Source organism: Panthera leo, chromosome C2 (genome assembly GCF_018350215.1).
Source record: "Panthera leo isolate Ple1 chromosome C2, P.leo_Ple1_pat1.1, whole genome shotgun sequence".
Taxonomy (NCBI): domain Eukaryota; kingdom Metazoa; phylum Chordata; class Mammalia; order Carnivora; family Felidae; genus Panthera; species Panthera leo.
Genome location: NC_056687.1, coordinates 96,316,311 through 96,342,956, shown reverse-complemented (window position 1 = coordinate 96,342,956; position 26,646 = coordinate 96,316,311). Strand labels below are relative to the sequence as shown.

Genomic DNA, 26,646 nt, shown 5'->3' with positions numbered 1-26,646 from the left:
ATTATATTTATTTTTACATATTTGATTTTCCTGCTTACACATCTTGATTGACATAAATGGAATTTAAAATTTACACAAATTGTTTTCTCAAGTGTATATTGATCTTTTATCTGGCTTACTTCTTAATGTTCACTTATTCTTAATATATATAGATTTCTAAATAATCATATCATCTACAAATAGAGACATTTTTACTTTACCCTTTCAAATTTTTAGTCTTTTCATATCTTTCTTCTTTCCATCTTGCACTGACTTGGGCATCTAGTATAATTTTGAACAGAGTACTGACAGGGAAATCCTGAATTTTATGTCGTTGAGGGAAAATGTCCAACATTATTTCATTATTGTAATGTCAGTTATAGCATTTTTATACATCCATCAATTCAATGTAGTACCTTTTATTTCTAGTTTGCTCAGAGGTTTTGTGATGAAAATACATTAGGATTTTATCTATTGAGATGATCATACAGTTTTCCACTATGTTAATGTGAAACACATTCAGGAGTTTTTAAAAGTGTGTATTTTTTTCAATATTACTCTATTTTTAATTTTTATTAAGACATAATTAACATCTAATATTTGTATGTTTTAGGTGCACAACACATTGTGTTTCTTGTTTTTTTTTTTCTTCTGACAGTGGCAAACTTATTTAACCTGTCCTCTAAATTCCATTTTGCCAATTGACAGAATCCAGTCCAAGATGAGATCTTGCATTAGGCTGTTCTGTTTCTTTTTTCTCCTTTAATTTGGAACATTTTCACAGTCTTTCTTTCCCTTTTATGACATTGAAAATTTTGAAGAATACAGCACACCCCCTTTTTTAACTTTATGAATAATTTTAATATAGTTATATTTTGTCTTTTTGCTGCTTGTCTGGTGTATGATTATATCTATTATTTTTATTTCTTTATGTATTATTTTACAATGCTATATTAGTTTCAAGGGTACACTATCGTGAGTCAACAATTCCATATGTTGCCCAGTGCTCATCATAAGTGCACTGATATTTGGGGAACTTTAAAAAATTTTTGATATCAGACTTGCCCACATCACTGACTATACTTCAGAAGCACCAGAAGTTGTCAAAACAGCAATAAGATAAGTGGACACGTTGAACTCCATCAGTACCTTTCATGGAAGAAAGCATAAGAGCAAGCCCCAAGTGTCCGCAGAGCATATGTGGAGGGGGGAGGGGTGAGATAAGAGGATTTCTAACCTCTTCACAGATAGGTGAGCCCGGGGTACAACTAGAGACTTTACCATGGTGCTTCAGGAGAGTAAACTTCTATTTTCTTTCAACAGCCAGAGATTTAATTCCTACTATTTATGTTTGCTGGAAGCACAAGATGAATAAAATAGATTGTATCCTCTTTTCTTGACTTCATTTTGTTCTAAGAGAATCTATCACATCTTCTTGGGCTCCCGTGACAATCATGTTCAGGATTCTGTTAGCTAAACTCTATTTTTTATTAATTTTTCACAAAGTAAAATTGAATGTTTGCTATCCTTTAAACAACATTGCAAAACCTAAATTAATACTTTGTAATGTAGGTTTTATGGTAATATACATTTATTATTAGATTACATTTTTCTTTCTTAACTACCCATGAAAGACATCCTTTTGGATAATTGATAGTCTTTCCTCCCCTCTACTGGAATCAATTTATTTCAAAATTATTAAGACAAAGTTCTTTACTTAGTTATCTGGCTTTAAGAATATGCAACTTGTCAAGTGTACTTGCTTTTCCATTAATGAATAAACATGTTCTCTGAAATCAATGCCAAACCATTGATTTCATTTTACAAATCACTGTAAAATTCATTTTTGGCCCAAGCAAACCTAGAGGGAAATAAGGGAGAAATATTGCCATTCAAAGATATTTGGTGCCTATCCCTAAAATCTCAAACTACCCCATTTTTCTTTATTGCCAAACATACATTATTTGAATGTCACCCTCCTGACTCTGAACTCTGTTGTGAGATATCTTGAAAGTCTGATGTTGTTGTTTTAATGGATACTCATATTTCAGTTAACATATAGATTGCATGTTCCAATACATAAGGCATCACTGCAGAACTCAAAAACAAACTTACAAATGTGAGAACAATTCCTTCTTAAATGATATAGGGAGGCACACATTCATTGTAATATCGCATTTCAGGATTACATTACTAGAACATAATGTATTGTCAAAACACTGCATCAAAATTATTTAATGAGTTTCTGACGCCAGTAAAATCTCTTTCCACTATTCCTTCCCATCTATTTAACAAAACATAGGAGAAATTTACTGACCACTCATGGCACCATTTTTCTCTGTCTGAATATGTGTATGCTTGAAAGGAGAAAAACAAAAGTTGAGCTCATACCGCTATTTTAACTGATCAAAGTAATCTGGATCAATTACAGGTGAGAGGGATACAATAGAGGGTTTTGCACCTAATAGACACATCATTAGCTGACTTACATCTACTTGCAGAATTTTATGATGGCCAATGATAACAAAGATAAACAGAAAATGTGCTAAATGACAGTATTACAAGGAAACAGCATTTCACACTGTTTTTCCAATGACCTATCTCAGACTATTAAAAAATTTGCCACCCAAACTACTCTTTGTTTTAAAAAGAAATTTATGAATCTCTCCCAAATCCTTGTTTTAGTTGTTAAACAGAAAACAACCAGGGCATCCTTTTTTAAATAAACCCAGAGTCACGTAATCAGACCCTCCCAGAGATAACTGAACTTCAAGGAAACAAGAAGTTAGAGTAAGAGCGAAAATTTAGAAATCTTAATAAATGAAATATAGTTGGCCTTTGCCCTATCTAATGACCCTGTGCCAGATCTGTATTTTAGCCAAGCTTTTGCTGTTGCTGTTTACCTCTCTTCTACCAGGTGAGAGGCTCTTTGGTAGGCTTTTAACATCCAATGTCACATTTTATTCTCACGGCAACCCTGATTGGATAGGTACAATTATTATCACCATGTCACATATATGTAAATCGAGGGGCACCAAATTAAGTCACTTTTCCCAAATCACGCAGCTAGCACACAGAGCCTCAAAGAGGACATAAGTCTGGAAAGTCTCAATCCAAAATCTTGTTGCCCTCCCCTCTGCCATGCAACTTCCATGTTATCACATAATGATCATCTTTAGAAGAAAACATAAGAGAAAACACTCATCTTGAACCAATAGAATTTTTCTTTAGTATTCACTCAGTCAGCAACTCTAAAGTTCTTAACCTAAGAGAAAGTGTCCTATCACTAATTACTTTTAGGTCCTAGATATAATCGACTGCTCCCCAGTCTTCAAAATTTTTTTGTTAGAGACAAGTCCTATGCATTGCAAGATGGCAATCACTGTCAGACTCTAACATTATTTTTTTTTTAATTTTTTTTTTCAACATTTATTTATCTTTGGGACAGAGAGAGACAGAGCATGAACGGGGGAGGGGCAGAGAGAGAGGGAGACACAGAATCGGAAACAGGCTCCAGGCTCTGAGCCATCAGCCCAGAGCCTGACGCGGGGCTCGAACTCACGGAGTGCGAGATCGTGACCTGGCTGAAGTCGGATGCCCAACCGACTGCGCCACCCAGGCGCCCCTCTAACATTATTTTTAAAGTTTCTCTTTATTGGGGTGCCTGAGTGGCTCAGTTGGTTGAGCATCTGACTTCAGCTCAGGTCATGATCTCATGGTTCGTGAGTTCGAGCCCCATGTCAGACTCTGTCAGGTCATGATCTCATGGTTGGTGATTTCGAGCCCCGTGTCAGGTTCTGTGCTGACAGCTTGGAGACTGGAACCTGCTTCGGATTCTGTGTCCCCCCCCTCTCTCTCTGTCCTTTCCCCACTCACACTCTCTCACTCTCTCAAAAATAAATAAACATTAAATTTTTTTTAATTTAGAGTTTCCTTTATTAAATAAGTACTGGTTTGAGAGAAATCATACAAATAATGTTTTTGATATCTATGGCTTATTTTACCTATGTATTTTGGTCTATAAGCCACACTTTCAAAAATGCCCTATTTCTCTAAAATACAAATTCAAATTATTTTCCAAAAGTGCCTTTTTTTGGGAAATGTATTTAACTTTTTAAAAACTGTTTAAATAGAGTTCAGAAAGGTGGTCACTACTTGCAATATTATCTTTGAGCTTTCTCTTATAAAAAGTTTCTTTGTGAAGACTACCATATTTCTTCATTTAATTTTAATTATATAACAAGTAATGGTGTGAGGCAGTTATTATTGGCTCATTGTTCAAATAAAAATACAAGAACCAATTAATTTAAGTAGTTTCCCTAGAATTGCACAATAGTGGCAGAGTTAAGACTTGATTCTTCATGTCTAAAATCCAGATTCTAGCTGTTTCCATGGACCTACCTCACCCCCCCCCCACTCCTTATATCTTCTTATGAGTCACATAATCCTATATCCCTTCATCATTCTTTCATTTGCTCTTTCATTCTTGCACTCATTATTTTGCCAATTATTAAATGTCTGTGTTATGGACTGAATGTTTGAATCCTCCCCAAATCCATATGTTGAAGCCCTAACTCCCAATGTGATTATATTTGGAGATATCTAAGGACTTTAGGTGGTAATTAAGGTTAAATGAGGTCATAAGGGTGGGGACCTGATCCAGTAGGATCAGTGTCCTTATAAGAAGAAATACCAGGGCACTTTTGTCCTCCCCTAAAGCTGTGTGTGTGTGTGTGTGTGTGTGTGTGTGTGTGTGTGTGAGCATAAGCACACACATGCACCTAGAAGTGGCCATGTGAAGACATAGCAAGAAGGTGGCCAACTGCAAGCCAGCAAGAGAGTCCCCATCAGAAGCCAAATCACCTGGAACCTTGATCTTGGACTTCTAGCCTCCAGAATTATGAGGAAATAAATTTCTGTTATTTAAGCCACCCAGTCAGTAGTATTTTGTTATAGCAGCCTGAAGGAACTAATCCAATCTGGTTATTTCAGGTAAGGTACTTGGCATTAGATAGCACCACAGACACCACAGATAAAACACAATCAAGACATTATACTTAGAGGATACAGCTATGGATACTTTGCTCTATTAGGGAAATTAGGCAAATAATTTGGATGTTGTACAATGCTTTAAGTTCTTTAGTTCATGAATTTAATTGGCGCTATGGTGAGGCAAAATTCAAGCAGTACTAAATTGTGACTAGAAAGGTCAAAGATAATATCACGGAAGAAATGGACTTGAAGAATGAATAGATACCTGATAAGGATGGGAAGGAAAATATGGTTCTCATGTGGGAAGACCAGTGTGAGCAAAGAATGGAGGCCTGATAGAACACGGGAACTACAAATCATACAGGGTTGGTATGGAAGGCAGTAGAGTCAAAGATAACCCATTTTTTGGCTTCAGCAACTGGACAGACAGTAATACAATTTATTATACAGGAAATGCACAAGGAGGGGAGGTTTGTAAGTAGCAAAGAGCAAGGATAGTACTGGAGATAACAATGATTTGTTCAGTTACGATAGGCTGAGTTTCTGTAGGGGAAACAGTACAGAATCTGATGAATGCTTTGCACTCAATAATTGTTTTCCTGAATATGGATTTCCTCTGTTCGTGTGCATTTTCCTTGCCCTAAGAGGTTTTTTTTTCTCCTTAAATTGATCATTTTTAAAAATGAAGGAGTATCAAAACACGAGGTCACACTAGTTGATCACAACTATCTCTCTAACCAAACAGTACAGAAATCAGCTACAGTTCAGGACAAATATGACAGGAGAATGATTAAAAATAAGCACGCAGGAGTAGGGCAAGATGCCTTTGTGAAAGTGCCTTTGTTGATCATGACTGGGTTTTGTATTAACTAGGGTAAGATTAGAAGGAGGAAAAAAAAAAAAAAACAACCTGGAGTCAAGAGCTCAAGTGCTCCTCCATGGATAACAAGATTGCCAAAATCACCAAAAAAGCCCTTTCTCTGGTTTTGTTCATAATACATCTAGAGCAGGTAATCCACACTCTCCAAAGTGAGAGCAACCATTAAAATGGTGAAGAAAACTACCGAATTGACCATCAGTTGAATTCTTGAATGAGAGAGAGGGAACGGGCGATCTTTAGCCAAAGAGTCATGAACTATTTGTAGGGGTTAACTTGACTTCCAAGCAATAAAACAACTCAGTTTTGACATAATGAAAAGAATCATTTTACATTTCTCAAAGTATTTTCCTGTGTATATACTGAAGACATTCTACTCCAAGGAGAAAAATAATTATTTTTAAATTTCCTCTAAATGAAGAATTTTCCCCAGACTCATCCCCCAATAGAGACACCCTGTTTAAAGAGACACAGTCCTACATTTATCAACCCTGTAACTGCAAAATTATTTTGTTATTAAGCCTTGGTTTATTCCAAGCCTTCTGGATAATCTCGAGCAGTGCAGAACTTGTTGTTTAGCTCTGGAGATTTTGTAATAAAAGTTTAATGAGTTACTTATTATTAGAATGTTTATAGCCTTTATTTTAAGGAGAACAAAAATGACGTAAAGTTCTACGCATTTAGTTTAAAACGAATTCAACTCACATATCAGTTAATGCTACAGTGATTTTTTAAAAACCTCTTATCAATATATGTGTCTAAAAGCAATGTAGCCAAGCCACAACTTTCCCCGAGCCGTGGCTAAGAACAAAACTAAGGAAGGATTTCTCACTTGCAATCATGTCAAATCCAGATCTTAACTTTTGGGATTTTAGAATTTGGACAAGAATTGTTTTGATTAAGGCATTTTGAGCAGATTTCATAAGAGGATACATATAAACCAAAGGAACAAAAATTTGAAATTAAGTCCTGAAGGCACTACATATTTATTGCTATTTAAAATGTTGACCATATATTCTATTAATGATCATAAATCTTAAGAGAAAATACAAAATAAATCTGGCTTATCTGATGTCTGTCTACCTGAAATACTATGAAACTAAAGGTCAATCACATCTCCAAAAAAACACTTTCTTACTAATATAGAAATTGCCTACACATGTTGCAAATATAGACCAGTTTTTCCAGAAATTATGATGTTATTATTTAACCACAAAAGTTTTCAAGTTATAAAAATAAATAGGAAGTATATATAGCCCCAGAATCTATATAAAAATTATAAGCTCAGAATAACATAGTTACCTGTTCTTATTGAAATAAAATTTACTTAGTAATCAGGCTGTAACTTCTCATTCCTATATATTACCAAGATGGTTTTGTAAAAATCATGGCTAAGACTGGCAACTGATTTCCATATTGATTTTTGCTGTCATTATTATGCATGAAGTATTCATTAGATAAATTTGAATATAAAAAACCATCACAGAATTCAGCACAGTGCTCACATTCTGGAAGCAGGTAGAAAAAGGAGGGTTATCACAAGAGTGACAAAATATATTGAACACAAAGCAAAATGACCATGTAGAATCAAAGTAAAACCAAATTAACTCAGCCACAAAATGGAGAAAACAAATGTTTTCTCCAATCTTCAAGCCTCGCCCTCAAAGGAAAGATAAAATACAATGAATTTGTCATATGATGACAGTTGTTTGCTTATGCCAATACTATATGAATGGCCACATACAATGCTTCTAAATGTTAACTATAAAAACTGTATTTGTTCCCTTTGGTATGTTTTTAAGTTGATACTATTCTTTACCATTCATTAGTTGAGTTCCTTTCTATCATGCTATACCTTAGTGCAACAGTTTGTTTCTATCAAGAAGTGAGCTTACGAGGGAGGTTCATTCTTAAATATCTATTTGAAGACATTGTACAACAATTGGAATTTGCTTACTTTATGGTCACTTTAAAAATTAATCTTTTCTTCACATATCTGAATATACTTAAATGTGTAAACTCAAAATATATTCTTACCTCCCATCCGTAGCTGGGGTCTTTCAGATTTGACCGCTGCTCTCCCACATAAGGCCCAAACTTTTCACCTGCTTCAATCTTCCTTTTGGTCCATATTCCTAGTCCAGCTCCAGGCATATTTGACTCTCGAAGTTCAAATTCAGCAGGAATGGGGATATCATCAGGGATGTAGATGGGGGCTTTGTACGGAGAGCCCTCCTTTGGAGTGAACGCTTCGCTGGATGTGGCTGGAGAGCATGGCTCTTGAATATTGAGGGAGGGAGTGATGGCTACTCCATCTGCATCTGGCATTTCTTCCAAAGGAATTTCAGGGTAGCTGCCATATACACACTCATTATCTGTGAAAAAATGATAACTTTGTAAATTCATATTCATGTAGAAGAGTTAAAATCCCACAATTCAGTAGCCACCTTGTAATGTCATTGTTCTTTGAAGACAAAATAAGGAAGGCCATTGTTAAAATACACCTTCATTAAAATCTCTGTTATTCACAGATGGGGGATTTGGTTTATCTGTGGTGAATCTATAAATCGAATGAGCTAATCTTCAACTGTCAATACTCTCATGGGCCAGATCTAACCATTATTTAGCTGGGAAACAATCAGCAATTTAATTACTGGTCTGAGTAAAAGAGATAAGTAGTAAACATATGTGTACCTACAACCCCACAAATCATCCTAAATCAGGAGGTGATAGCTTTACCATGGAATGTATTGGAAAGTTGTATCATGCAGTGTATCTCAGATAAATTGTAGGAGAATCATCAAAGACTCCAAGGGCTACGATGGGCAACAAGGCTTAAATTTGTGTGGCAGGACTATTTACTGAAACATTATTTTATGTTTGTTCTTTCTCAATCTTTCCTTTCCCATTTCAAACACATCACCAAGCCATTGGTATTCTTTGCCTCAGCAACTTACACAGAGCAGAGAATTAAAGTTACTTGAACTAGACTGTATTATGCAAAGCAAAATAAGTCAGGCAGAGAAAGACAAATACCATATGATTTCACTCATATGTGGAATTTAAGAAACACAACAGATGAACATAAGGAAGGAAGGAAAAAATAAGATACAAACAGAGAGGGAGGCAAACCATGAGAAACTCTTAAATACAGAGAACAAACTGAGAGTTGCTGGAGGGGGGGTGCATAGGGGGATGGGCTAAATGGGTGATGGGCATTAAGGAGGGCATTTGTTGGGAGAAGCACTGGGTGTTATATGGAAATGATGAATCATTGGATTCTACTCCTGAAACCAATACTACACTGTATGTTAACTAGGATTTAAATAAATACATTTAAAATAAAATAAATAAGTAAATAAAGCTACTTGAAGCTAGTGATTCCTCTGGACATTTGTAAAAACAAAAATCATTAAAGAAATTCAGCAAGTTTCCCAGAGGAGAAAGCAGGGTAGAGTAAAGGGGAGTCTGGACACTCTGCACTGGGGCTCTCAGGACTCCACAAGGCAACACAGCCCCCACACCTGAAGTAAATGAATGCACCATTTCAGACTTTAAGATCTTTACACAACTTGCTGGAGGGTTAAAAAGTAGTGACTGAGCTTGAATTTCCCACCAGTTCACCAGTTGAAGGGAATTTCAGTTATCTTAAGGGAAAAAAAAAAAAGCACACATTTCTTGCTCACAAGGATTATGGACTGAAAGTCATAGCTGATTTGTTTGATTTGTAAACCTTCAAGGAGAAAAGAGTTAAAATGATATGGAGACAAATGTCGATCAGAGCCATCCAAAGGTAAAATGAGTTGCCTTAAGTTCCCATATCACAAGGCTTCTAACATAACCTAGATAATCATAAATTAGGGATAATTTGGAGGAATTTCAGCTTCAGGTTGATGACTAGACTAGATGACCTTTAAGATGCTACCAACCCTGCAGTTCTATAAATTATTAAAATCTTCCAAGATATTTTATTGGGCTAGAGGGTAGAACACTTGAGTTCTAGCCCCAATTCCCTCTCTGATTCAATGTGGAAGTTTATTAACTATGACACTCATTAACAATTGTTGATCAAGTACTGACTTCTCTTAAAGATTTATGAAGTACTGATTCCTCTTAAAGTTTTAGCACATGCCAAAGTACCTTTCTAATGAAGTGCTTGGTTCCTGAGTCAAATAATAAGAACATGCCATTTAAACCAAGCATAGAACCAAACTCTAGGACCCAACCTCATTCCTTGAGACATTGACCACAGCACACAAGCTTACTATCATTCAAGTTCATTGTATCCAAAATCTTGCACATTATTGTCTGCCCTCACACTGAGTCTCCTGGGTGGCGCAGTCGGTTAAGTGTACGACTTCAGCCAGGTCACGATCTCGCGGTCCGTGAGTTCGAGCCCCGCGTCAGGCTCTGGGCTGATGGCTCGGAGCCTGGAGCCTGTTTCCGATTCTGTGTCTCCCTCTCTCTCTGCCCCTCCCCCATTCATGCTCTGTCTCTCTCTGTCCCAAAAATAAATAAAAAACATTGGAAAAAAAAAATTTAAAAAAAAAAAAATAAAAAAAATAAAAAAAAAAGAATACTATTTCCCCCCTAATTATCCATGTTCAAGGTTCTAAAATAACATGGACATTTTCTCTCCTTCATCCTCCAATTTATTCAGTCATTAATGCTGTCCGTTCTTCTTGCAAGATTTTTGCCCTCACCTCATTCATTCAATCCATGTTTTCCTTCCTAAATTTTCTAACAGTCCTCTATAATGTCTCCAGACATCCAGCCTCTTTTCAGCCAGTATCCCTCAATACTAAGTCTGTATAATACTGTTAAAGTTATCTTCCTGGCACATCCATTTTCCTCTGTAATAGCCTGCAATAATTCCCAGTATCCACAGGTAAAGTCTAAAGTTCTTAGGCTTGCTGGGGCACCTGGGTGGCTCAGTCAGTTGGGTGGCCAGTTTTGGCTCGGGTCATGATCTTGTGATTCACGAGTTCTAGGCCCACGTTGGGCTCTGTGCTGACAGCTCAGAGCCTGGAGCCTGCTTTGGATACTGTGTTTTGGTCTCTCTCTGCCCCTCCACTGTTTTTTTTCTCTCTCTCTCTCAAAAATAAATTTAAAAAAACATTTAAAAATAAAATAAAATAAAATAAAATAAAATAAAATAAAATAAAATAAAGTTCGTAGGCTTGGAATAAAATCCCTTTTATTTTAAAACCGTTCTCCTTTCCTCTCTGATTCTCAACACTTCTCAGTAGGAGGACCCAGGCCAGAATAGGCTTATCCCTGTCTTTTGAACTCAAAGAAATTTTCCCTGCAGTTCTTCCTGCTGGGTCACCCTATCTGCACTCCTCTGCCCGTCTGCCTTTTAGTCATCCTGTCAGGTCACATTTCAGCTTACCATCCCATTTAACACAAGTACCCCCTTTCTCTGAGTTCTTATAAAATCCACCCCCAAATATGATGATCAAATAATGCCATGCACTGCTACTTAGTTTAATATGAATGAATCTGCTATGCCAACTAGGAAATTGGTCTTTAAAGGAAAGAGTCAGAGCTCATTATTCTTAGAAAGCACCTACATAAAGGTGCTTAATAAATACTTACTAAAGAGATAACCAACCTACCATATATTTTTATTAAACTATTAAACCAAATCTATATTTTCTACCAAATGTAGGAAACTATTTTGATTCTAAAAACCACCTTTAAAGCCATAGAAATGGAACACAACAGATTATAAACTTTTCTCCAAATCCAACATCAAAAGAAACAATTTTAGTAATGCCCCCAAAGAGATATCATCAGAAAAATATACTTCAGGGTCCAAACACCCTTGATAAAGTCTATCTAAATTTATCCTTCAGGGAGATTTTGCACTTCAGCCTAAGAGCCAAAAGTTCACTAGCACTCTTGACACAGCTAAAAATGTATTTTAAAAATCTCTGTAGAGTTGTAACATTTAACTACTGCAAATGTAGAGTTACTTTACAGAGTCTTAAGGGGATTTCTCACACATTGTGAAGACTTTGTTTTTCTCAAGAACTAAGTGCTATAAATTGCAAGTATTGTATAATCCATAGACTTGTCCATTTAGGCAGTAGGAAACAAAAAGACATCCAAATGAATAGAACTATTTCCTCCAGTAATTATCCATTAAAAGTCAGTAACATTTCTCCTATTTCCTCAAAGGGTTAAATCACTCATACTGTCAGTTCCATCAAAGTGATCTCAAATCTTAAAAAAGGATAGAGACAAACCCATCTGGGCCCCCCCACTGGCATAGCTGACCTCATGACCTTTGAGTTACCCACAAACTCTTCCAATGCATAATCTGAACGAGTGCGTTTGGATTTCAATTCTTGTGGAGACAAAGTACACATGTGTGCCCGGCTGCTGCACACAAGAGTTTGAATTTAAAGCCTGAATGCAATTCTGCTTACAATGGCAAAAAATTCCAATTAAACCCAAAGAACAACTGATATAGGTCACACAAATTCTGGAAAAAGACTCATGGTCCTATTTATCCACAGGCAGGCACTAAATGTATACGCAAACCCAGGCAGTTTGTTTTCAAGCCTCTGTTAATCTAGTATCATCCGAATTAAATATACAAAGGGTTGTGGTGACCAATAAAGAGAAATAGAAAACTGCTGAGTTTTACAAATTGAAACGTGCAACAGTATTTCAATGTCATCTGGCATTACAAAATTTTCAACAGCAAATGCAGTTTATCACACTGCATTGAATATTTGCATAAACCGAAGTAAACTAATGCCTCCATGTACGTTACTCGAGAACTATCCAAAAAGCTGCTAAAACATTTCATCTAAATGACGAACTACCTCCATTATCCTATCTCCGTTAAATCTTTGCTATGGGGGGGGGGGGGCGGAATTGGGCACATTTACAATAGGTAAGTATCAGGTAAGAACTGCTGTATACATCAGTGGTCCCATAAAGATGAATACCCCTTGTAACTTCTTGGAGCTGAGTTGCCTGCTACCAGAATGTGCTTCATGCATCCTTTAGACGTGTCATTAACTGAGTGAGGACAGAAAGACAAGCTTATTGTTGGACTTGAGAAAAATGACTTGGGAAATGCTTCTGGAAATCAGCCTTTTCGATTCAAGTTTTAAGTGTTCTCATATCCCTGGAGACCAAACAAGACCACACTCTTGGACTGGAGTATATTTATTTCTATGACTCTTTGAATAACTAACACAGGTTTCCACTCAAAGAGAGTCCCATTCTGGAAGCATTCAGAATCGGCTAAAGGGAAATTGCAGAAATAATACCGACAATAATAGTAACTTCCATAGACGTATCTATACCTTCTCACTTGAACACTCGGAATCCTGTAAGAAAGCCACGGTGATAAATAGTCTTCTATTTTCCAGATCTGGAACGGATACTCAAGGATGCAAAACCGTGTGTCCAAAATCCCCTGAGACTGGAACCTAGGTGTCTAAAGCCAACCGTGTCTGTAACTCTCAGGCAATCTCTTTTTTTTTTCCTTTTTCTTCTCTAAGGATATGTTTTAAAGTTCGATTATTTCAACATTGTGGCCATACTGTGTGAATAGTTTCTGTTTTTCACTTGACACTTTATTATGAACACTTATGTTTTTCAAAATATTTCCTAAAGATACACTTAATTGTTGCATAATATTCCATTACATGGATCTACAAAAAGTGAACTATTTCCATGGGAATTACTTAAGTTGTCTCTAACTTTCTGTTGCATCAGTACCACTAAGATAAACATAGTTTCATATAAATATGCATATTCATCCATTTTAATTCCCTTAGAGTAGATTATTGAAAGAAAATAGTGAATATTGGGGCACCTGGGTGGCTCAGTAGGTTAAGCATCCGACTTCAGCCCAGGTCACGATCTCACGGTCCGTGAGTTCGAGCCCCGCGTGGGGCTCTGGGCTGATGGCTCAGAGCCTGGAGCCTGCTTCCGATTCTGTGTCTCCCTCTCTCTCTGACCCTCCCCGGTTCATGCTCTGTCTCTGTCTCAAAAGTAAAATAAATGTTTAAAAAAAATTAAAAAAAAAAAGAAAATAGTGAATATTAACAGGCTTTTCGGAAGTATATACCAATTTATACTCCTGTAAGCTACACTAGCACTTATTATTATGCCTTGCTTTTAAATTTTATTAATACAATGGAAAAAATTATGTATATGTTGCTCTTTTAATTCATATCTCAGTTGACCACGGAGACTAAAATTTTTTGTCATTCATAGTTGTTCTTTTGCAAATTGTTCATTGTTTTTGTCCATTTTTAATTGAACATTTATTGGCCTGCCTTATTAATAATAAAAAAAATTATCCCTTGATACAGTTTGTGCTACTTTCCCTAGTAAATGATTTATCATTTGGTTTTTCTCATGGGTTTATGTTGTATAAAAATTTTAACTTTTATGGAACGAAGTCTATGTTTGCTTTGTGATTTTTACATTTTTCTTAGAAAGTCCTTACCCATCCTAAGGAAGAAAAAGAGATTCTCTTTTATTTTCTTTGAGTTCCATAGTTGCTTTTCTACTAACCTTGGATTACCAATGATTTACTGCTGAGTGAAAAGCAGAGAAAAATGATTTCATTTATTTGAGCTCCTGTGAACGGCAGGCTAGGAAAAAAAAATGCCATTTCACTCGTAATTCTTTGGTTCTTATTTGCAAGGCTGGCCTAAAATGCCTTTTCTTTTTGTGGGTTTTATATAACTCACCATTTGTTTCACTTGGCCTCTCTGCCTCGTTTAACTACAAATCTTCTGGGCAGATGCCATTCAAAATCCTGAGTTTCACCATTAATAGCATTCACTACCCGTCATAATACTTATCACTCAGCATTATCATTAGTGATACTAACATAAATAATTTCCTGTCTACTCTTCATTTTCGTTCCTTGACAGAAAACATTTAGCAACCAAGTAGCGTTTCATTTTAATATTAAAAGCATATATACATAGTTTGACTATTAAGTAAGGCTGATTTCTGTAGGCATTAAACAAGAAATCAGTTCTTTATACTCAGCTGTACACACATATAATACACACATCCACGTGCATTTGCAGTGTATGTGCATGTGTGTAATAGCTCACTAATCTTTCAAATAGGCTGAGACAGAAACATGGTTTGAGATCTCAGGCAGACTGGTTGAGATCATAACTACATGAAACAACTGCCAGGAGGAGACCAGCTAGGGAATTGAACAGATTAGGTAACTCAGAAATTTAGACATTTCCCCCCATTATGTTCCTCATTGCAGTTTTGTAATAAAAACATGAGCAAACTTCAAAGGAAGCTCCGTAGTAAAGGTTAATTGCTACTAAAGAAGAGGGTGGGCCCGAGCGCCAGTACTTTGTGCCCAACTCGCAAGCAGACAGGAAGGATTACACGTGGCTGAGAGCTGAGGATGCGTGCCCAGCTCTAGGCAGAGAGGAGGCACGGCCAAACCCCAGAGGCCCACCAGGGACCTCCTGGTAGGACGTGAGCACATGAACACGAGTCCATGAGTCGGTGCCTGCTAATGGTAGGGCAGGGAAGGGCGGGGGAAGACATCGATTTCCTTCCAAAATTCAAACCGGACGTGCTCTTCTTCCCTTGTTAGGACAATTCCAGAACGGTTACGGCAGCATGTTTGTGAGAAAGCAGAGGACCTCTGGAGCCAGCTCTTCTGCACCAGCAACACAACCAATAAACGCGTGCTGGGCTTGGGGAAAAGGGTGGAGCCCAAGTAATGCCAGATGCACAAACAGAACAAAGAAGGGCTATGAACTGGCCAGGAGAATATTCAGTGAGAATGGCCCCAAGATAATGAAATTTAAGATCCCAATGAAAGGAAGAAAGGGAACTAGTAAAAGTAAGGAAAATGATTTTCCAGAAAACTGACTTAAACTAGCTTTGAAGGACTGTAGGAAGGGTCCAGAGGTGTAGGTTTAGAAAAGAGAGGCATCTCCTAGAATGGAAGCTGCTGACGGACACAGTCTTCAGAAAGTGCTGCCTCCAGAGAAGGCTGAGAAGAAAATAGACCTCCATGGAATCTTTTGACACTGAACTGCACTTGTAGAATTCATGTCTCCAGAGACCATTATTTTTTGTGAGATAATCTATCAACATGGCTTGGCACATGGAATTTTTTTAATGACCTTCTAAGCTTCCTTGCTCCTCAAGTATTTGCTACTTCCTTGTACCATGCTATTCCATTTCTTTCCTATGGAACTTTTTCCCCCAGTGTTTCCTAAAAATATTTCATTTATGGGCTGTCAAAAAGACCCAAAAGTATGAAAGAGTGTTGGGAGGCCAGCAAGGGAGATGGCAGAAAATACCACATGAATTGGAAGTAAGGGACCAAATCAATGAGCAAACATTTATCTTGCTCATAGGATTGTGGCGTACCCCTTGCTTGTCCTGTGGCTTTTAAATCTGATTAAGAGTTTCTCCACTCTCCTAGGAATTTCACAGACATTTCACTAAACAAGTATGGTTTGTGAATTAAACTGGTAGCTTCTAAACTATAATGAAATGGGTTTGGCCACTTTCAAAAGTTCCTCTTCAGAGGTGGAACTAAGCTATTTTAAAAGGGTTATGGAAAGAAATTGCCAGAAAATTCATAGTTGAGGTACCAGTAAAGCCCTTTGGTATCTACTTACAGAATCGAAAACAGCTAAAATAAAGACATTAAAGCTCTGCGAGTACTACTCCAAGGAAAAACACGGCCTGGTTAATGTTTGGCTTTATTCAGTTGTTAGGGAACCACGGTCACCAATACCCACTGGAATGCCCAGGTAAGAACAGACTTATCACAGATCAGATAGGGGTTCTTTTTACATTATAACTATGTGCCTCAACTTTCTTTTAGCAATACAAATTTTTAAGAGACTTTTGGCAATCTTTGACCTGATGGCTGTTCTCGTAAACTTTTTATATTCCCAAAGTGATATTCCTTCAGATTCATTTAGGGTAAAATAGAAATGCCCTGAAATCATGGTGCAGCAGACTGGGTGGTTACTCCTCAGGCAGTCTGAAATGACCAGAGTACAGCCTTTCAGTATTCAAGCCATATCTACAGTAATTATTTGCCAGAGTATCTAAAAGAAGGCAGGCATTTCCTGTTGCACACAAATGGGACACTCTTATCTAAATGACTGTTTAAACAGGTATTTAAGAAAAGACTATCACAGGCAGGAATTTACTGATGACGGAACACATTAGTTTAGGGCTGGACACATTAGTGGAGGACTAACCATTGTCAGGAAAGGAAGCATATCAGCATCAGGAAGGTATAGAGAATATTTGACAACTCCCACATGGGCCAAGATGGGGGATTATAGACCCTGCCATTTGCATTTGGGAAAAGGAGGGAAAATCAAAAATAGAGATCTGGATTCAACAATGTGTCTCCAGCACCTGGGGTAACCTTGAAAGTGAGAGCTTGAGAGCCTTAGGTCTTTTGCGTCCCTGTTTCCCTATCCATAAATAAGCACATTGGACAAGCTCAGCCCTAGGTCCATTCCACTCAAGCAATCCCCATTCTACATAATGAAAACCAAAGGATGGACAAGGTTCGGTGTACCAAAAGCTTATAAAACATATTTCCTGAAAAGACACTTTGAGAATTGGTTTGGTCTCTCTCAACGTAACCTAGGAGACACTGTCCTCTGGCTGCCTAACTTTGCTCTAACCAGTGAAACTGGAATTTATTCCCAGTAGAGGCTTATAAAACTGGGCTGTTATTCTCACATTAAGTAGACTGCCCTCTGGTGAGGACTGTGGTTTACGTGTGGGCAGAATGTGTGGTTTACTACCTCTAATTTGTTTATGTTGTTGATGGTGGTTTCAGAAGAAAGCAGCAGCCCTTCCCATGCTAAGGAGTGACCTGATTTGATTCCTTAAAAAAAGAAAGAAAGAAGTGTTTAAGGGGGGGAGGGGAGCAGGAGGGCACATTAATGTGCCATTGCTAATGGAGGAGTAACTGGGATCCCTTTGACCACAGCTCTGCTTCATTCAGCTCTGCATGTGAAATGAGAGCCCCAACTTGTTTATTATAATTACCTAAGTGTGGCTTGGTGGCTTTTGGCAGACATCCTTCTTGCCTCCAAAAGAGAGACCAACACTCAGGAGCTACAAGTTAAAGGAAGGCGGGGCGGGGGGAGGGGGGTGTCATTTTGTAGCGAGGAGAATGAATTCTAATATAAACTGGGTGAAAATATTCAAAACGACCCCAAAAAGATAAAGATCAAAAAATAAGTGGGATTGAGCTCTATTTTCTACCATATAACAAAGATAGGTGTGTAAGAGAACTGAATAAACTGTATAAATGTAAGTTCAAATTCATTCTCACAACGGACTTGACACAGTCTCTTCCCTACTGCTACAAAACAGAAGAGCTGTCTTATAGCCAGAAGTTCTACATAAAGAAAAGAAAATAATTATGCGTGTCTGGCAGAAGAGGGAGTTGTAGCAATGGCTTGCTGATAAAAAGGAATGTGAACAAGCAATAGAACACTATCCTAACCACACTCTTGGTTTGATAAGGAGCAGAGAGGGCCCCAAAGAGTGAAATTTTGTTAGAGTCTCAAAATTAGGTTTTATTTGAAAATGAACAATGGCCCTTGTTCTCACAGAGCTTGGTAGCAAAGACAACAACGACTTCTGACCTTAAAGTGATTCTGTGGGGAGAGTTCCTTGATTTTGGCTAATTTCAGCTTGGACTCTGGCCCTATTGCACATGCAGGTCTTTGGTGTAAAACAAGTTTAGATGGTTCCAAGGATTTCAATTTTCCGACCCCATTTTAAGCTATAAAGGCCCCCATATTGAATTTCCCACCACTACATCATATTAAATGTAAGACCATTCAAAACCATGGGGATGGACGCAATGTCATTGAAAAACATAAAAGAAGGGTTTTTCTTTTTAATTTGAGAAAACATTACACACTTTGGCAAAACGTGTTTTCAGAAAAATATGAACAGATGTGCTGTGCGTATGTGTATACATACACTAAATAGCACTTACGATTTGAGAGGGGGTAATTTCAACATTGCTAAGTGGTAACACAAGCTAGGTATTTAAGGGAATGATATAATATGACAACTTCATAGACTCCCAAACTATGTATGGTCTCTGGAAACTGTCATTATCAACATGGACAATAACTAGTAGCATTAGGTGGTCTGTACAGTATCCTTCAGTGTCCAATCGAGTCACACAGTCTGAGACACTTGACGGGCGCCAGGCACTGCCTCCTAATGAGAAGTGACTTTTTTACAAAGGCATTCAAGACCTCTTCTATATAAATTACTATCGTTTGCAGCAAGAGAGGATTATAAATGTTTGCTGGCAAAAACCAAATTTATTTACAAACTGGGTCTAATTTATTTATGGCTCCAGTACAATCGGCTTTTGTCGAAATATTTATGTTATCTGTACTTCTGCCTCACTAAACTCTACCGCAATCATAAACACTGTTGAAAAATTATTTGCAGTTAGCAGGATTTAAACTACCCATTATACCACCAGCTAGTGCCAGTAAACTTTTGCACTGGTTGATAAAGTTTCCTCTGTGGGATAAATATACATTTGACTTTCAAGATCTTTGGTGGGCTCCATACTGTGAAAAGTGAAGGATTAAACAAATGCCCCAGACTTTACCAGTTTTGTGCGAGGGCTTCAATTGCACATTCCAGTTGAAGTTTTGACTACAAAGAGTGCCCAGATTCCAATCCTTTTCTAGGAGAATTAGATGACTGAAGTGTTGGGATAATAGTCTTTGCCCATGTCTTTGCCCAACACTATTGTCTGCTACTTTCCCGACTTGCTCACTCACCCATTCCAAAATGTGATTTTGCCGTGCCTTGCATGGTACAAGTTGCTAAGGCTAGATCTAGAGTTGTGTAAGATGCATTTTCTGCCCTCAAGGCTCTTACAGTTGAGTAGTGAAGACAGAAATGGTAACAGGCATATGATAATGTAGTCAAATTAGGTCTAAGTTGAGGTTATGAAGAGTGATGGCTGTTAAAGAGTTGAGTATAAGCAAGAGCAACTGGGTATGCCAACCTTAGAGTAACTCCTAGCCTTAGATTGACCAAAACCATATATGCACTACATTTTTTTAAGAATGAGTCTCTTGCTTCATGTTTTTGGTGGAAATGCAGTTGTGATGCAGTTATTTCTTTTTTTTAATTTTTTTTTAACGTTTATTTATTTTTGACACAGGGAGAGACAGAGCATGAATGGGGGAGGGTCAGAGAGAGAGGGAGACACAGAATCTGAAACAGGCTCCAGGCTCTGAGCTGTCAGCACAGAGCCCGATGCGGGGCTCGAACTCACGGACCGCGAGATCATGACCTGAGCCGAAGTCAGACGCTTAACCGACTGAGCCACCCAGGCACCCCATGATGCAGTTACTTCTGGATATCACTGAGTTCTTCACAGCAACATGAGGATCAAAATAGGAATGACTCACTCTCACTGCTTCTACATACCTCATACAATGGTGAAACCAACAGTTTACAAAACAGCATGGTCCATATTTCCATCACAAAATAAGCCAAGAGAAAACCACATAGAAAAGTTGATGGTTTCCGTGGCATGGAACTAGTAAAAATGTATTTCTATTTGATTTACTTCACTGAAACAAGACTAAAAGTTCTAAAAGTTCACCGTGAGCCAGGTGGGACTGATGTGATGCCAGTGAAAGTCCCAGCAGCCTATGAATGGCCCAAACCATATTTATCTTCTAGTTTGAATTAAGAGTTGCACCAAACAAACCATAGATCATTCTGGTTCACCTCAGAACAGTGCTGTCTTCAGACAGAAGACTGAGCAGATCACCCTAGAGCCTCCAATCTAAAGCAAGAGCTCTAAAGCAAGCTAGTAGGCAGTACTACTGATTTCTGGTGCCCCATACAACAGGTGATGGTCCTTTCCCAGTTAATACCCACCTATGCCTATGATAGTCAAAGTAACCAAAAGCCAAAGTAGCAAAATAAATTTTGAAAGCTGTAATTATACAGTGAAAAACAACCTCAAAAAAAAAAAAAAAAAAGAGTTATTTGCTCATCAAGTCCTTCACAAAAAGGAATGCCAAAACCCTGCATATTTGTAACTTCGTATTTAGTAGTATATGCATAAAATATTTTGCTGTCCATTTATATCAAGATATAAATAAGATAGCCCTTACTTAGATCAGGTATTATTTTCCAAAATAGAGAAAAAATCTCAGTGACTGTTTTGTGCTTTTGCTGACCATCTTATGGGTCTATTCCAATATTCTTTAACAACCTGCTTGTTTTAATAGGTTGTAGGTTATAGCTATTCTAGTTGAGTTCAATCAAATATTTTGGCATTATACTGTTTAAACCTCAAGATAACTGACTGAAATGTTTATTTTTAATGGCATTGTAGAATTTAAGAGCTGAAAAGTATCAGTTTACTCATTTAAACATTTAAGATGCTTGCTGGTTCAAATATATTGTGGATTAATCCACGTAAACCTATGTAAACCATGACTGTTTGAGAGAAAAAACTGGAAATGTTCTATCAAAAGTATATGATGTTTAAATATTCACTGGGGGCAAGAGAGATACCTGAAGTCTATAGAATAATTACACGGTAACTTAACAAGATTTGTACTATTGTTGCTTTTGTTGTTTCTGTGACTATTGTCATTGTATTAATATATCTACTTCATCTAACTCTTTAATACTCATTCCAACTATTAATTTTCAGCAACTGTGATCCAACATATACCACAAACCGATAACCATTTAGTCGATAAGACTTCTGCATACAAAGCACCATGGTGGGGTGGGGTAGGGGGAGCTCAAAGAAGAAGAAAGAAAAATTGCTGATTTCAGAGGACTTACCATCTATTCAGGGAGATAAGACAAATACTCAGGAAGAATTAACTTGTATAATATAAGGCTGCATTGAATAGAGTCAAGCGAATGGTACAGAAAACAAGGACTACAATATTCAACACTAAAAGTGACATTCCTCTTCTTTAAGAGAAAACTGAAATGGAAGATGGCTAAAAATTTGACTTGTGATGAAGACAGATAATCAGGAGGATTGTGAAATAAAGGTTATAGACTGCAGCAAAGCCCTGGAGAGGTAATGACTTTTAATTGGATTGAGTTTATCATATTTGCAGAGGTACAGCAGACACAGAAGAAAGGATTAGAGTGATTTCCACTTTCCATTATTTGGCATAATGAGAAAACAGAGGGTGGTCCACATCTCTCATACATATTATAAGCCATAGGAGATGCTAAATGTCAGTTTTTGGTAGCATTGAGCTCTCCTAAATAAACACATGTATTTGGACATAGTTAAGTCAAAATAAGTCACCTGGAAAAAGGTCACAGGTCATTAATTTGCATAGTGCAAAGGATTTATGAATTTTTAAATTAACGCTCCTAAATCTTTACACCATTTTGAACAGTAGGGTATGTCTGCATTTTTCTTCAAAGTTTAGCTGGCTTAAAGGGTCAAATGAAAATACTTGACTGAAGAAAAAAACAGCTGAGTAGACTTTCTTTATTCTAGGTGGAAAAGAAGTACATTATATATTCTCCCAAGAAACAGCATTATATACATCTAGCCAACACACACACACACACACACACACACACACACACAAACTTGTGGAAATATGTGGAGAGTCATTAAATGATCATGTAATTGGCACACCCTAACTCAAGTAAGCCCAAGTGGGAAAGGTTATTAAATCCACCACCACCAAAACTCCAATGGACTGTAAGGTGATGAAGGTAGGGACTACGGGTGTGAGATTTACTGCAGAATCCCCAGAACCCAGCAAAGTTTCTAGCCCACAACAATTCAATGTGTATTTGTTGACTTGAAAACATCTCCCAAAGCCAGCCAATTGTACTGAAATAGTGAGTGGTGTCTCTCTTTCCTCCTCTAAATTGGGAAATTCTAACACAAATTGACAAAAGGCATCACATAAATTGTGTCCTCAGTCTGTTTAGTAATAATTTCCCACTGAAGGAAAGGGAAGTGCATGCTGAATCTACACAAGCTTGTGTGCCCATGCACGCGTGAGCACACACGCACGCATACACACACACACACACACACACACACACACACACACACTTTAAATGCTCAAGATGCTAATAGATGAATTTAACCAAATGGAATCAATTCAGGATTCGTACCATGTCCTCCTCACATTGCAAACCCTTTAAAAATATTGGTTATAATAAGAATAAAAATCAACAAACAAAAAGTCCCTGCATGGGTAACCCATATATTGTATCCTTTTCTCAAGCTTTTCACGGAGTCCTCCCGGAAGGGAAATTGGTAAAGCAATATCAAATATCGCCGACTACCTTTTGATTCCACCGGCACTTACTGCAGCACCTGCTATGAACCAACAATATGTTGTCGGTTGTAGAATGTAAGCTTCGTGAGGGTGGGACTCCATTTTGTCTACCACTGCATCTGCAGCCCCAAGCGTAGTGTCTGGTGCATGGTAAAGGTTCAATACATACTTGTCAAATGAATTAATAATATAGGAATATACAAATACAGAAATGAGCCTGTAAGAAATTCAGAGACTAGAGTCATTCCACACTAGGATGTGCATCCAAATTTAATCTCTTAAGGAGCTTATTTTTAAAAACACAAATTTGATGGCATTTCTAGAACTGGCAGTAAAGAATCCTTAGTTATATGATAGGATCATTCTTTGTAACATCTCCAGCTTCCTAGTCTGTAATCTTAACCCATAATATCACAAGTAAATTCAGATAACCTATAAACCACAGACCTAACCCAATTTCTGTTTAAACCAGAAGACCACACTGAGTTCAAGTCCACCTAACCACTTATGTGACCCAGGAAAGTCCCTCAGTCTATTTGAGTCTCAGTTTCTTTATCCATAGCTGATATTTTCCCATTATGGTAGCCATCACATACATGTAGTAATTAAGCATTTGAAATGTGGCCTTTCCAAATTGAGATGCACTGTAACTTTGAAACTACACACCAGATTTTTTTAACTTGATATGAAAATTATAAAATTGATAATATATAAAGATGAATATGTATATATATAAAGTTGATAATTTTAGTATATTGGTTATATATACAATGAGCTAAATGTCTTGATATAATGGTTAAATAAAATGTGTTAGTAAAATTAATGATACCTGTTTATTTTTACCTGTTTTAATGTGGCTACCTACCAGAAAACTTAAAATTAATATATGGCTTACATTTATATTTCTATTAGACGAAAGTGGTTTTTAAAATACTTATGACACAAAATTGCCGTAAGAATCAGAAGAAATGATGCATTTGAGCATCTTGTGTAAACTTTAGGGGAAACCACAAATGCCAAAAGTCATTATCATTGTCACAGGGAAAAGTTTTCAGTCCTGTAAGTCTTAAGCGACACTTTTTTTTTTTCAACGTTTTTTATTTATTTTTGGGACAGAGAGAGACAGAGCATGAACGGGGGAGGGGCAGAGAGAGAGGGAGACACAGAATCAGAAACAGGCTCCAGGCTCCGAGCCATCAGCCCAGAGCCTGACGCGGGGCTCGAACTCACGGACCGCGAGATCGTGACCTGGCTGAAGTCGGACGCTCAACCGACTGCGCCACCCAGGCGCCCCTTAAGCGACACTTCTTAAAGATCAGTGTCTTTCAGGTCTACCTGCATTCAGATAACAAAAAGTAATGATTCATGAACAATTCATTCTCTACTACTCCCTTATCAATAAATCTCTCAATAAGCACTTGTTGAAATCAAATGTAAAGAAAAATCAATGTGGTCATTGACATGATACAAAAAGACGAGCTCTTTCTGGAACACTCCCCTGCCAGGATTTCTGTGTTGATATAAGAAACAGCCCAGATTGAATAAGGTTAAAAGAATGTTTCTGTTTGAAAAAGGTATTATTGACAATGAAAAATGAGCAACATTTGACGGTGGGAAATGATAAGCTTTTCCCATGATTTCACCCCAAAATGCAAAGGAGAAGAAAAAGTTGTGGGATTCACTTGTCCCCTTCCCTATCTCTTGGGTAGGGCACTTCAATTCCTCCCACAAACATCTCATTCCAACACTTCAAAAAGAATGCCTTGAAACACCTGGCAAATAAAAGAACATGAAGAACTTTCTTGCTGCTCTTTCATTACTTTGGTGTAATTGGTGAACCGCCGAATACACCTCCTTGGTCTGGGCTGATGGATGAAGATGGAAACAAGTACTCCCAGGCCATACATACATTATACTACCCTGATAACATTCCCCAGAGTTTTAAAAAGTTCAGTAGTTAGTTAGGAAGAACAGCAAACCCACCCAGAGTTCTCTACAAATTCTATTATGCGAAAGTAAGGCATAGCCGAGGTTTCTTTGGGGGTAGAAAAAGGAATTGTCATACACAGCTCATTCCATACTCTTACTAGATCATGTCTCTAGACATTGATGAATATTAATTGATGTATTTACTGCAATGCAAGGCGGTTGCTAACCTACATTCCAGCCTTTGTTCCAAGTCTCGTATCATTTTCTTTCAGGCTGTTGATTTTGGAGTGGCTGTGTAATCCTGGTGAACTGCTAGCAAAGAGTGATCAATCAACACTTTGAAAGCGTCTGGTTCATCCCAATACCTGGGAGCTGCTTTGATAAATAGTATTCTTGGGACTATGTAAAATTTGCCATTGTGGGAGTAAATACATGTGGGAACTTGGCAGGTTATTGTTCTTATTTTTTATTTATATTTAAACAAAATCTTTTGTTTACAACAAATCCCCACTTGCCCTAAGATTATTCGGTCCCAAACTGAAATCACTAAAGCTCTATGTACACTTGCATTAACGTTTTCTCTGTGTTACTTAAAGGTTGCTGCCCAGTTATCCACATTTGGTGGCACATTAGTAATCATAAAAACAGAAAAATCCCCTATACTCCATTTTAAATTTTTTATTAAGTTTTTAATTTTAATTTCAGCGTAGCTCACAGAGTATTATATTAGTTTCAGGTGTACAATGTGGTGATTCAACAATTCTATGCATTACTCAGTGCTCATCATGATAAGTGTACTCATTAATCTCCATCACCTATTTTACCCATCACCCCCCACCCACCTTCCCTCTGGTAACCACCAGTTCATTCTCTGTGTTAAGGGTTTGTTTCTTGGTCTGTCTCCCTCTCTCTCTTTCTTCCTTTGTTCATTTGTTTCATTTTTTTAAATTCCACACATGAGTGAGATCATATATTTGTCTTTCTCTGACTGATTTATTTCACTTAGCATTATACTCTCCAGTTCCATCTATGCTGTTGCAAATGGAAAGATTTCATTCTTTTTTGTGGCTCAATAATATTCCATTGCATATATGTATCACATCCATCCTGCACCATATCCCATTTTTAAAACCTGGATAAAGCAATTGAAGAATCTATCACACAACTATTTTTACGGATGAGCATATCTGCTGAAGGTGAACAATTCACCCAAAAAAGGTTTACCCTGGGTTACCAAGTGCTACACTCATTTTAGAAAGACTTCAGAAGGTTGTAGATCTCATCAATTTTCTTCTCAAAAATTGGCCACAGCTTTCTGGATACCTCAGAAAAAAATTTTTTTCGTGATTGGTCGTAACAAATTTGCCCATCTTATTTGTTCATGACAATCTAGTCTGTGTCCATGAATATCCTGTGGAATTTGGCTTCTCTGTATTTTTTTCCTTGACAACCTTCTGATCTAGAACACCCTGCCCTCATTCTCCATTCTTCAACTCCCTAGTGAGGGCCTGCTAC

The 26,646-nt window shown here is 37.4% G+C and overlaps 1 protein-coding gene across 5 annotated transcripts in view; it reads right to left on the bottom strand.

Annotated features, from left to right (window-relative positions):
- Positions 1 to 26,646, bottom strand: part of MECOM (MDS1 and EVI1 complex locus) — a 557,439-nt gene that overhangs the window by 277,504 nt on the left and 253,289 nt on the right. For all 5 annotated transcript variants that reach the window (XM_042954308.1, XM_042954311.1, XM_042954309.1 and 2 more), the window contains exon 2: positions 7,886 to 8,223. In XM_042954308.1, the coding sequence (XP_042810242.1) occupies positions 7,886 to 8,223 (338 nt within the window). The remainder of the gene's footprint in view (positions 1 to 7,885; positions 8,224 to 26,646) is intronic.